We start from the raw sequence: 14,351 nt of genomic DNA, 5'->3' as shown, positions 1-14,351 counted from the left end.
AAATCTCTTCACTTAGGCCTTAGGACAGCCATGCTTGCGGGTGAAAGGACGGAGTCATGCCATTTATTTAGGGCGAAAATCCCTTCGGCCTTCGCGTGGTTTAACAAATATTATCGCTTTAAAAATCATCCCGTAATTGAGGAAGCTTTATTTTGTCATTTATTAAAAAAACAATCGCTGTCATTAGCTATACAGGATACAGAAATTCGATACCATAAATCTGAGACGTCTATAGACACATCAGTTACAGCAGTAACTTCGAAATTCGTGTTCCTCGACAGAAGCAAAGAGCTTCAATTTGTACATTTTTGATTGAAATATTCTCTCTAGCTCAGTTACGCTTAGAGGAGAAAGTATGGAAACAATTTATCAAGCAGTGTTGTGCATACTTGTATTCTGCCACCAAACATGGTCACGAGAAGGTGAGGAAATGATTACTGTTCTTACTGAACAAGGAAACTACAGTTGAATCCCGATAACTCGAACCTTCAGGGGAAATCGAAAGAGATTCGAGATATCGGGAATTCGAGTTATCGAGGGAAAAATTAGTAAGAAAATGACCTGAAGGGGAATCGAAAAAGGTTCGAGTTAGCGGGAGTTCGAGTTACTGAGGGTTCGAGTTATCGGGATTAAACTGTAACACTGTTCTTCCCAGTTGTTTCTACCTCAAAACCCGTGCGAAAAATAACAGAAAAATCAACAATAACGGAGAAGTGTTTAATAACTTAGCGGGTAAACACTGACTTGTCTTAACCTGGATATATGAGTTATAATCTTAGGTCAAAAATAAGACTGAAGTGTCTAAGAGAGATTTAATACATTGCATGCAACATGGCACGATTCTAACTGTTGTTTAAGTTTAAGATAAATTGTACGTTTGGGAATGTACGGAAAAATAAACTCCTTCACTTACATAAAGTTTGAGTTTACTAGTATTATATTTATCAATCAGTAATTAAGGATAGCCTGCGTAGCAATTGCAGCCGTTCCTGTTCGAACGAAGAGCTTTTTCTGGCGCGGCCAGAATGTGGATGTTACAATGGCATCACACACAATCCTTCTTGCTTAAGTAGCCAGCGATGTAAAATATAAGAAAATGTAAGAAGTGAAAAAATATCCATACAATAATCCTATAAGTTTCATTGTGATTACTTTAATATTTTGGAAGTTACATAGGGGGAGGGGGGGGGGCATCTGAAGCCCCCCGGTCAGAGAAGGTCCAAAAAATTCTCAAACTCCCCGATTTTTCAAACCATTTTTTTTTTCCTTCGAGATTCGAGGAATCAGGATCAAGAATGATTTTCTAACAAAAGCATAAAAGCATACCCGACAATGCTGAAAGGTGTCATGGGTGTTGGTAGTTCCCGCGTTGCTCGACCGATGTTCATGATGTTTCAGCAGTATGGAACTTGAAAGAAAAATCATTAATTTTGATGAATACAGCATTGATGACTTCGTCTTCCAACAAACGTAATGCATTTCGGCATTGTCGCGTACACTGAGGCCATTTTTTTTTTCGAAACAGCTGTGTTTAGCTAGACGTCTACAACCCCGAGCAAATTCGCGTAGAAACCAAGTTAACTAAAAGGAAAGATGACTTGTCAAATTCTAAAATTTAAAATTACCGGTGATCCGGTCTAACACCGCTTTCTTCCAAGATAAATACAATTCTCTCAAAAGCCGCTCTGTTTTGTTACGGTATCGGTGAAAAACGAGGCTTATAATAACGCTCACATCGTTCTTGAAATTTGACTGGATCGCCTTCAAAACATTTGTCCGTTCCACATTAATGTTTTCTGAGAAATATACGGTGAGATTCCGAGAATTTACTTGCGAGCTTTCGCCGCCATATTGGATTTGCGACATATACAAGTGCTTGTTTTTAAAAAGAAGACAAAATGCTCAGTCTGCAGTCTAACGACTTTCAACTTGAATTTTTTTCTCTGTGTCAAGACAAATAACTACTTCAGATATCTATGGCGTCAATACGTGAGATAACTAAAAATAAAAGAGAAGAAACCTTGAGGGAAATCACCAACGCGAAAAGCTACTGTGACCTTTTGCCGTCGAAAACGTGCGTTGAAAACTTCAAACGTGACCTCGGGGCCTGATCACGTGATTCCTAGACGTTTGCAGTTTGACGTTTAAAGCCGTAAACCTGATGCTAAATGTCTCCATAAGGAGAATCCAATTTCCTTTTATAGTGTGATTACGTGTTCGAATATGATTATACCTTATTACCACAGTTTTATTAACATATGTCTTTAAACATGCGTTTGTAGAAAAATGCAACAATAAGCTTGGAATGGAAAGCAAAAGAATTCCAAACGAAAACATTACAGCATCTTCTGCCAAAAGTGCCGATCACTCTCCTTTCTTTGCACGAGTGGACGGCCCGAAGGCCTGGTGCTCAGCGCCAGAAGATGAATCACCATACCTACAAATCCTATTGGACGAGGAAAAGTTCATAACGGCGATAACAACTCAGGGAAGTATTTTCGATTTGTGTTGGGCACGAAAATACAAAGTCGAGTACTTCGAGAAAGGAAAATGGAAACCTTACAGACAGGTATGACTGGAAATAATCTATGATTTTAATGATCTTTTAATGTTTTGTGATGTGAATGGGAGTGGACTTATAAAGCATTGTGGCTTTTTGTACTTTTGAAGGAAAGAGATTGGCGAATGCTTTTTTTCCTATTAACCATTAGTCAAGGAAAAGCTTCTGAAACCATAGATTTCAAACAAGAGTGTAAGCGATCTCTTAAGCACAAAGAATAGCATAATTAGTAGGCTTCCTCCATTTAATTTTCGTCAAAAGACTTCCCTGCGATGATATCAATTATTTTAGGTTTAGCCCTGTTATGAGTGAAAGTACACATATGAGGCTCGGCTTGCGAAAGCAAAATCTTCGAACTTAATAATTTTCGCCACCATGCTCAACCTTATTCAATAATTTTAAATTGTCACAATTTGAGTCATGTTTTAGCTTTAACTAGGCATTTTTGCATGGTGTTAGTTGATTTTTGGTATGTGTATGTGTTTTCAAATAGACTTCCCTTTTTTCGTCTAAGAGAAGCGTTAAAAAAATTAATAGAGCACTTTTTTAGTGACAGAGTACTGTATTTAGCACTGCTGTGCTAAACAAAGACACTGTAATAAACAAATATTTAATATATTCACAGGAACTTGTAGGTAACAGAAACAGCGGGGCTTTGAGGAAGAACAAGCTAGATCCTGTAATTAGAACAAAATCGATCCGAATCTATCCCAAGGAACCGTTTTCAGTGATGTTGGCTCCAACTGATCCTGTTCCTTCTTGTCTCAGATTAGAGTTGCACGGATGTCTTGCACCTGCAGGTAGTTAAGATAAAGATAAGATAAGAAACTTTATTTAAGTGTCAAAACCTTATAGCCTGGAAAATAATACCATACTAATTAGGAGACACTGCTAAAAACTAAAAGCTACACTAATACTAAATATAAATACAATAAAAATATATATAAGTCATATAAAAAATGTTATTATAATCTATGGTGTAAAAAAATGTTAAAATCTAATAATAATGACTTGACTTGAGAGGCACTATGTGCAACATAGGATGCATCCCTTACAGCCGCTGTCCATTAAGGGAGTTATATCTTTTTTGCGAATAAGGTTTGTGAAAGCCTGCAGTGTCTTGGCTGATCTGTCAGCCGTAGATAGTTTTCCCCATAGTTTGGGTCCTACATAACGCAAAGAGTGCTTTCCATAAGTAACAGTGTTGTATCTAGGAGTAGAAAAATCTGATTGTCTCAGGTTATACGTGGAATTATGCTCGTTAAAAATGTTACAGATGCTATTTGGACATAATCTATGTTTAACTTTATACATGAGAAAACATATGTCCTGTAAACGCCTGTTCGCTAGCGTTGGCAACTTGGAACCGTTTTCAGCGATGTTGATGATCTGTATATTTTCAAACTTTTCCACTTGAAAAAGCTGGGTCGCAACTTTGCCTACCGGTATCTGTTTAATGAGGAGCTGGGAATCCCTATTTTCTCGTGACGAATAGAGCGATTACAAGTCATTCTAAACAACCTGTTCTTCTGTGACTTTTAGGTTAAGTAATTGTTTAGGTTAAGTCACTGATGTACTTTGTATGCTGGGTCCAACTAAATTTGATTTGGCTCAAAGTTCTGTGCCACGACATTGGCACTACTGAAATGGCGGACGCTTTTATACTGTATTTTGACTTTTAATTGACATAAAAGCATGTTTCGGTTTTATCTTTATCGAGTGGTGTTTGCTTATAATGAATAAAAAAAAAAAAAAGGCGTAATATGCTAAACAAAAATCAAAAATAATAATAATAATGATAATAAGCTCATAAAGCTCGATGATGATTAGTAATAACTAATGTTAGCAGCCTTATAATTCAAACATTATGAGAATACAAAAAACTGAATAAAACTACAAAAACCTTAGAACGAAGTTTGTTCCTTTTTAAGTTGATTCTTTAATGTTTCGTGGAGGCACGGTAATAGTTTGTTTTACTTCCTACGTAGATATGAGATTATACACCATGGTCGATATCCGGTTTAACCAATCAATAAGGCAAAGTTCTAACTCGGTTTGACATATCCATAAAACTTAATGTTCTCCAATTTAGGTTTGGACGCATGTGATTGCCATGCCAACGCCACATGTGAGAATATCAAAGGCTCAATCAAATGCATGTGCAAAGAAGGATTCCTTGGAGACGGAAAAAATAGTTGCGAAGGTGAGTCTAACGAACACCAGAAAAACCCTCACATGAGTTAGAAACTGTTCTAGGATCCGGCTTCCAACCCTCATCCCTAGGGTAAATTTAAACACATCTTTTACTATGCCAAACTTTAAGAATCCATTTTTGATCTCTGTAAACACATTTTGAAGCGCCCAAGTACGCTGGGCCACGAATAGTACCTCGTATTCATTCAAGCTAATGCACATTTAGTTTATGAAACTGAAGCATCTTAGCATCTGAGCGTTTCGAAGTTGACAAACGAGGTACACTGTAACTAGAAACCCACAAGTATACATGGGCCATCCCAATAAAATGTTTCGTTTCCCATCGCCTCGTCTCTTGTGATGGTGGGTCGGTCGGTCGGGCAAAAAAAAAAAAAAAAAAGAGATGGAACGCTTGAAGGAAGAAAGCCTCGGGTTACGAATGCGAAAAGGTGGCCATTTCGTTCGTTATTTCCGTTATTCTTTCTTTAAGGACATCACATAATGTCAATTGTTGTTGATAAAACAAGATCGTGTGCTTGTAAATTAAAATACTTGCTTCTTTGACTAGTGAATCTGCAATTTTTTTTTTACTTTTGGAAAACAATGGGTCGGTCAGGCGATGGGAAACGAAACATTTTATTGGGATGGCCATGGCAAGAAAAAAATGCGCCTTCTTAATCTGTAGTCAACGGTATTAACTGTAATTAATCATAATTAATAGAGGGAAATGGTCAGGAAGCCCGTCAAACATCAAAAGAGCAAACAAAGAAACCAAGAGTTATGTTGGACTGGCCCATGACCGTACATACGTTTCGTTTTGCGCTCATACACTATGCATTGAGCAACGTAATCGCAATGTTTTTATTGGTTATTTCGGCATGGACAAACGTAACCACCTATTGTATTTTGTCAGATTTTGTGCACAATCAACCTGCAAAATAGCGAACAAAAACATACAACAAAGAACTTTGCAGGGCTTCTTAACCATTTCTCTCTACTAACTACTATTTTTAAATGTAATAAATGTATGTTTGTATGATAACTACTTTATGTAGCGAACATAAAATGAAACTAACACAGTTTTCCCACATGCACAGACGTGAACGAATGTGAAAATCCTAATGCCTGCCCAGTACAATCATCATCATCATGTGTCAACTCTCTTGGCTCGTACCGCTGTAACTGTCTGCCTGGATGGAGAAACCGAGACCCTCGCACATGTGTGGACATTAACGAGTGCTCTGAAGGATCTTATAGCTGCCCCACCAACTCAAGTTGTCTGAACACACAGGGCGCCTACCAATGCCAGTGTAACCCCTGCTACTATATGTCCAACAATACGTGCCATGGTAAGTAGGTACCCTGTTTTTGTTTGTTTCTTTGTTTGTTTTGCTTTGCTTTTTGTTTTGTTTTTTTAATCAAATATGCGTAGCTTGCAGTTTGTGTTCCACCTTAGTCATGTAGCTACAAATATGTGTGAACATCACCGACGGAATAATATGTTCCTAAAAGATATCTCCCCTAAGAACTAATAAACGTTTTGAAAACTTTTGTAAGGGACGTTAATACACCGCCAAACAAAAGCATACTATTTAACCATATTACCAACAGTAAACTTAACTTGTTTATAGAAAAAGCATTGATTCGATTCTATTAAAAGCAGTTGTGTAAAAGGAGCCTGCGCCGTGCAACTAATTTCATTTATTCCGTCAGCTATGCCTTCATGGCCGAAAGATTGAACCCACAAAATGACCTTGCTCCCAATGTGTGGCTTCATACATAGCTTACTTGGTGGAGCATTACGCTAGTATTCGCGTAATCTGAGATCATGCTCTCCCTCCCTACTTAGCACTCCGGGGAAGGAGTGCTAAGTGCCGGGGAAGGAGTGCCTTTCGAAACAAAAATGGGCCGGGCTGATTGCAGGTTAGTATTCGCGGAGGTCACGGGTTCGAATTTTGTTAAAATCCTGAAATATTTTCATACTTTTTGCCCCCATAAATATATATGTCACCATGTTATGGAAACCAACGACGACCACAATTCACACATTTTTTTTTCAGGTGATTGCCGGTTAGAGCAGCGTTGCTCCTACGTCATTGCATATACCAGCTACAAAGCGTTTTACACCGTAAAATGTGGTATATGGGGTTGGTACAGATGCAACAAATCAAAGTAGGTGAATTACATTGGTAGATATGATTAACTTACTAGGGGTACGGTGTTGAACTTGATGATGCATTGTAACGCATACGGATAAGTCAACATGATACCACAATATGGTACGTTTCTATGCGTTCATAAAGTTGGTAACTCTTTCAAATTCAGTTAAAGGTGTCTTAGAAATAAAAATACACGACATAATTAAAATTTCTTTTTCGCATACTTTTTTAAACTCGTTGGCCGTTTTCACACAAGAGACGGACAAATCGTCTTATATACTGTGAAAACGGGACGGACACGATTTTGGACGTACAAGTCGTCTGAATTTGTCCGTCGATTTGGCCGTCTGGGAAGACGATTTTTCAAGGATGATGTGGTCATCTAGAGGAACAAGTCGTCACAAAGCCTTCTTAAATTCACACTAGACCAACAAATCGTCAGACGACTTGTCTGTCTAGACGATTTGCCCGTCGTCTAGAGTGAAAACGGCCATTCTCCAACATTTGACAGACATTTTCCTTCTAGAGCGCATAATTTTCTTGCGCAAAGCTATCAAACACCACCTAAGTTCCGAACGTGGCATTTTGACGTTGTTCAGTTATATATTATAGATTTCTTGGGATTAACCAAATAGCTAGATATTCAGCCAAATTAAGTATGCAGAGATGTGTTTTACATAAATGCCTACCTAAGTTAAAAATATAAGCGAAATCAATTTTTCGACACTTGCCAAAAATTTTTGACCGAGTCTGATTTGGAAACATGTGCTCCCAAATTGCAATCAAGGAAGGGCATATGGTAATATGTGCAACAGGATTCTCTAATGCTGTTTCAATAGCCCAGCACATTGGCGGAGTTAATGACATCGACCAAAATTTAACAATTTGTCTTTCATAAATGTTTGTTCCAAAGGTGCGACTTTGTATAGGTAATCGCATGGGGCCGAGTAAAATTAAGGATTAATATCACGCGTGTTTTCAGAAGTTGCAGAAATTGCCAGAGTCGCGAAGCGATGACGGCAATTTCTAAACTTCTGAAAACACAAGTGATATTTATCCCTAATTTTACGAGGAAACATGTGATTACTTGTTTATGACATAGAGGGCAAAATGTTTTGAAAATTGTCGATGCTAATAATAAAACTGTACAGCGCGAAGCTTAATTTGGCTTGCGAAACGAAAACGTTCCTCATAATCGAGCAAATCTTGACGTTCGGAAGAGAATAACGCTGACAGTTGTATGCAATGAAAGATATGAAAGTCGTGAAAATAATAAAAAAAACTATTAACAACTAAACAAGTGAACACTCAAAATAAACGTAAGCTTAATTTTATTCACCTGTTTGCAAGTTTTGAACCTTTCCTCTACGAGCGGTTTCTCATGTCAGTCCTCGACATAGATAACAGCAAACGACGACCTCAAACAAACTTGTAGAAGTAATTTGTCCGGTAAATGTGACCTTCTTTCACAGAACAAACTATATATGTCCTTCTTTATATCCTGGGTTGCTGGTGATAAGTGTTAGAGATGACAGAAGTGAAACGGAGATGTCAGCTGCCGGCCGCTATGAATAAGCCTTCAATCGTCGCACACTCGCAAGTGTCTGATGCAATTTGTTGCCGTTTTCAACTGTAATAATCTTCTTTTTCAGCTTTCGGATCTTCGTTTCAAGCTATTACCCCGTTTCCATTCCATTTTCATCACTTATCTGCGGAAACTGAAGTCCAATTTCGAATATATCTATGTACAAGCGAGCGCTGTGTTTGAAAATTCTGCTCAAAATCCCGCCGTCTTGAAGCCAACAAAGTGCAGCGCGCTCAGTCAATCAGAAACGAGCAATTTTCCTGCTTGTCCAATCAGGATAATGTAATTTTGCCCGGGGCAATTACCAAAATTAAGGGAAAAATTCCCTCTGTCTCAGCCAATCAGCTTTCAGTAATTTTGCCATCTATTTTATAAGATTGGTAAACGCTGTAATGCTCTAAATGAGGAAGAAAAACGTTTGGCAGGAAAGGCACTATCTCCACCTCAGTCACATTGAGTTATTATATGTATCTTCACAGGTATCAAAAGACGACAAAACGCACTCTGAAATGTTATTATGTGTCGGTTCCTAACCGTATTGGAGCGAGTTGTCCGTGCGAGCCGGACTCTCTTGAGCGAAGACGCAGAGATGCGGAGACTGTTCTGAACTAAAGGAAGAACATGTAACCAAAGAGTACTATCAGTGTAAGAGTTTGTACGGATTTGAAATTCGAAAAAAAAAACACTTTACCTTCTAAACTGTTTTAATAAAGTGAATAAATAAGAGCTAATAAGAGTGTTAAAAATCTCTTTTGTTGTCTTTTGCTGTGTTTTTGTATCTTATTGAGGGCGTCCTGGATCCTGTTTTGGATGACAGTCAATCCGTGACGGTACCCGTGCATGTACCAAAACGTGTACGCCACGGGTTCGATCCAGGAGCCTTCTAGAAACTATAGAAACACGCGAAAAGTACACCAGGTGAGGTTTTTCAACCCTTTTATTCACCATGTTCAAATTGTTTACTATCGGCTTTGAAGGAAATAAGTATTTTGAAATCGAATTTGAGATCCAAACAAACTTTTACACTGATATTTCGCTTTGGTAGACTAATTTTAATCAAGTCAAAGGGTTTCCATTTAATTTTAAGAGGTTTGATTCATAGACTCTAAGACAGTATATGAATCATTAGTCTAAGAAGCTGTACTGCTTAGTTGCTGTACCGATGGGGGAACAAGTACCAGTGAACCAGACTTATTGCCTGAGCTTGCGGTTTTTGTAAACCACGTTGCTACATCAGCAACATGAGGTGTTATCATTGTGCCGCGCAGGTGTGACAACTTTTGAAGAACTCGCGAGTGTTCATCGGCTGTTTTTTGACGGATACCGAAAGTTCCAAATACTCTGAGTTGCGCAACGAAGGTTTGACACAAACAGCATTTGTTCCCTTATTTGTACAGACAGCTAATCATTTGAAAAGGCGCTCAATGTTGATAACTGCACAAATGAAACTGCAAAAAACAGCAAATGATAACAGCATAAAATTCTATTACGTCAACGTGTCTTAAGCTAATTTCTATGATATATCGCTCTGCAAATTATTGGTTATAAGAAATTTTTTCTAATTCTAATCAGAAAGTTATGGCGAGCAGCATTAAACTGCTAGTCTAAAGCCTCGGCACAAAGTTATTGTTATGCTGTAGATATCGATACCTGAACGATATCTGTATTTATACCATGCCATAGAAAATACAGCCAATCAGAATACAGGAAAGCCGGTGTATATTCGACGGTATTCAACCTAACCTTCCCATCGTGCGCTGCGATTGTATTCTCGACGAAATTTAGTAGGCGTATTTTCTATGGCATGGTAACACTTTCTCGAGGTATACTATGGAATATCCTACTTGTCACTTGTATTTTCTTCGCCTAAAGGCTCGTGTGTATACCGAGAAAATACAAGTGACTCGTGGGATATTCCATAGTATACCACTCGAAAGCGTTGCATAACTAGTATATAATTACTAAACAAATACTATATTAGTGTCTTCATTACTCCATATTTAGACTCTCAGTAACCTCAAATAGAGCGGTCTTCACTTGAGCGATTTTCAAAAGCAATTCAAGTTTTGCTTTTGTTTTGCATAAGAGTGGTCCAACGTTATCACTCAGGCCAATCACAAAGGACACAAACAATGCAGTTAACCAAACAAAACTCAAAGCAATTTCATGTAGCCGACGCGAGGCACTGGAAAACACGTGCGAGTTAGTCACGATTGGTTTTGGTTTTACTTCTGATTGGATGAGAAAGTACGCGTAGTGATTCAAAGCAAATGCGATTAGTATGCGATTTACTTTCAACGCTCAAGTGAAAACTGCTCTACTACGCTTAGTGATTGGTTTAAAGAGCTTGCGCCACTTTCTCAACCAATCGGGAGTAAAAGCAAAACCAATCCTGGTTAGATGGCGCATGTTTTCCCGCGCTTCGCACCGGTTGCATGTATTTGCTTCGAGTTTTGATTGGTTCACTGGATTGTCTGTGTCTTCTGGCCAGTGAGCAATGAAGTTCTGACTTTTATATAAGGCGGTGCCAAACGAGCGCACATTGTGTCGGACACATTGTTACTTATGATGTTTTCTTGGGCGAGCAGACGGGAAAACATTTGTTATGGACACAAAATGTTTCTGAAAGAAACATTTTTTGTGTCTCGGACACAAAATTTGTGTCCGCAACAAATGTTGCGCGCAGGGACAAACAGGGAAACATTTGTGTCCCCAACATTGTTTCTTCGTTTACCACCACCTTTAGCCCACGTAAGTTTAATTTATTTACCCAGGTTTATACGTTTATTTGAAGGATAGTATGTAAATAAACTTTTGCTAGGTCAGTAATTTACTTTAAACTAAACTGTCCCGAATTCAACTCCCCCACGCTTTGTAAATAGCCAAACGGTCAGCCCCCTGCCACTTGGGGTTTTTAACAAGTTTATGTTTGATTTATAATATTTGTTTATCTATTGACAGTGTCCTCAATTAGCACAGCAGTGCTAAAAACACTGAAACTTAAATAAAGTGATTTTATTTGCATATCGGCTGAGTAAATTTAAAATGTAACCAGAATATGGGTGTCTGATGTAACCTTATGGAAGTGTAACTTGCACTTGTGCATGTGCGAATATAATCACATGCTTGTTTAAATAAAAGTAAAGCTCAATTTAATAGATTATTTTGATTTTTTTTAATGGTGTGTGTGAGCCGAGACTGTATTTATGCGAGGAATTTCTTATGTGAGATTTACACCAAAACAAAATATATAAAGCTGGTCATGTGATCTGATTTGATGATTAGTTTGCATTTTGAGGAAGAAAGAAAACGGCCGCTCTCTGAAAGGCCGCAACCAGACGCAACGCAGACCCTTAAAAAATTTGAAAACGAAAGACTCGAAAAAGTTTTACTAGCACATGTTTTTCAAAATCAAATTGTCGGAGTTTTTTATTTAGTTTTTTTTTTTGCTATATTTAAACATGTAAAAATAAGCGATACAAACCGATATAATTCCCGCATTTTCAAATTTTTCTTGGTGACAGCTATTTGTGTCCAAAACTTCAGGACTATTGACCAAATGTGAGGTCAAAATGGTCAGATGATTTTCCCAGCTATTGAAACTACGTTTTTAAAACAAAGATGAAAAAGCAAAACAAAAATAACAAAAAAAAAAAGAATGAAAATCTCTGGGGGGGGGGGTGCCCCCGTTTATTAAAAAAAAATAAAAAAGAAAAAGTCCAAAGAGAAATTTAAAAAAAAAAACAACAAAGGGAAACGAAAGAGATTCGAGATATCGGGAGTTCGAGTAATCGAGGGTGAAATTAGTAAGTAAATAACCTGGAGGGGAATCGAAAAAGGTTAGAGTTAGCGGGAGCTCGAGTGACTGAGGGTTCGAGTTATCGGGATTAAACTGTAACACTGTTCTTCCCAGTTGTTTCTACCTCAAAACCCGTGCGAAAAATAACAGAAAAATCAACAATAACAGATAAGTATTTAATAACTTAGCGGGTAAACACTGACTTGTCCTAACCTGGATATATTACTTACAATCTTAGGTCAAAAATTAGACTGCTGAAGTGTCTAAGAGAGATTTAATGCATTGCACGCAACATGACACGATTCTAACTGTTGTTAGTTTAAGATAAATTGTACGTTTGGAAATGTCCCGAAACAATACACTCCTTCACTTACATAAATTTTGAGTTTACTAGTATTATATTTATCAATCAGTAATTAAGGATAGCCTGCGTAGCAATTGCAGCCGTTCCTGTTCGAACGAAGAGCTTTTTCTGGCGCGACCAGAATGCGGATGTTACAATGGCATCACACTGAATCCTTCTTGCTCAAGTAGCGGTTTTTCGTCTCAACGCAGGCTAAAGTAGCCAGCGATGTAAAAAATAAAAAAAAATAAGAAGCGATGTAATATCCAGACAAAATGGCATAGCACAGTTTTGAAGCTAACTGATTAGTTCTCTTGATACAATTTTTAGCTGAGGATGTGAGTAAGAGTGTCTAGACTTCACAAAATCGCGTGCCTTCGTGATTAATCGTGTAATCATGTCGGTATATGTTGATCTTCCTTTCGCATTTACAACTAGTATTCTTTTTACCTTGACAGATTGTACAATAACTTCAAACAGAAATAAAAAAAGAATCAATTATTTATCAAGGAACAACATTGCGGAAGCAATGTCAATGAAGTTTTAGAAAAGTTTCGTTTTAGAATTGTTTTTGTCTGGACCAAAAATACCTAAAATCGTTTATCATGCCAAATTTTGCTCGCTTCGGATTCTCTAGGTCAAAAAGTCAGATTTAGCGGAAAAGAAGCACGTCTTGAAATAAATTGTCCACTTCTTTAACTTTCAGTCGTTAATACCACTAATCGTTTACTTTCTAAACTTTTGTCAGTACGCCAGAAAGTTTACAGAGGAATGAAAAGAAGAAGAAGGAAAATACACCCTGTCGTAAGAATAAACAAAGTTTAGAAAATCGAAAGCGATGCATGACAAAACATCCTGGCGTCTTTAATATTTGGCGTACGTCCACTTGTGGTTTCTACGTGGGAACGGTTAAAAACAGTTAACCTCAGCTTTGTGTACTAAATGATTAAAAGAAACGGACAGACAGCTTTAAGACAAGTCTAATCATTGGTTTGAAAAGGGCATTAGTAATTTATTGACAGTCCCGAGAGAATCCCGAATGCTCGAACCATCCGATAATTCGAACCAAAAGTCGTCCCTTCCTCAACTCTATTCAGACGGCTTTTGAGGCCTGCGCTGACTTCGAACTCTAAGATTCAACCAAACGCTGCCAAACTTTCTGAGTTTTCCTAAAATTTATCTGGCAATAATTTGATCGGGTTGGATAATGTGTCAGGAACTTGACATCACAATGGCAACGCGATTTTGACAGGCATGTTTTCCCAAAATTTTAACTTTGCCTGTTTCTGTTAATAAAAATCAACTTAAATGGAATTATTTTTAAATTTTTACGGGTTTTAAACACATTGATATTGATTTTGAGTACTTTGCAGTAATTTTGGGTGGTTTTCTGGCATTTTTTGAAATCCATTTTTGGATCCGAGATGGCGGCTGTTTTGACATCATCGATGTAATTGTCACGTGAGAAAGAAGTTCGGACATACAATAATCCTATAAGTTTCATTGTGATTACTTTAATATTTTGGAAGTTACATAGGGGGGGGGGGGGACTTCTGAAGCCCCCCCGGTCAGAGAAGGTCCAAAAAAAGCCCGGTCTGAATAATTTTACCTTCGATTTCTCAAACTCCTCGATTTTTCAAACCATTTTTTTTCCTTCGAGATTCGAGAAATCAGGATCAAGAATGATTTTCTAACAAAAGCATGCGCGACAA

General features: G+C 37.8%; 1 protein-coding gene across 1 annotated transcript; it reads left to right on the top strand.

The window, feature by feature from the left end:
• The first annotated feature begins 236 nt into the window (after window positions 1–236).
• Window positions 237–9,124, top strand: LOC144660629 (uncharacterized). The gene is made up of 7 exons (XM_078521307.1): window positions 237–422; window positions 2,283–2,569; window positions 3,186–3,360; window positions 4,653–4,763; window positions 5,851–6,102; window positions 6,814–6,925; window positions 8,977–9,124. The coding sequence occupies exons 1-7, from the start codon at window positions 356–358 to the stop codon at window positions 9,107–9,109; spliced, it is 1,137 nt and encodes a 378-aa protein (XP_078377433.1). The 5' UTR covers window positions 237–355; the 3' UTR covers window positions 9,110–9,124.
• The last annotated feature ends 5,227 nt before the right edge of the window (window positions 9,125–14,351 follow it).

Source organism: Oculina patagonica, chromosome 7, assembly GCF_052425735.1.
Source record: "Oculina patagonica isolate OP01 chromosome 7, crgOcupat, whole genome shotgun sequence".
Classification (NCBI taxonomy): Eukaryota; Metazoa; Cnidaria; class Anthozoa; order Scleractinia; family Oculinidae; genus Oculina; species Oculina patagonica.
This window is presented reverse-complemented; position numbering and strand designations above follow the sequence as displayed.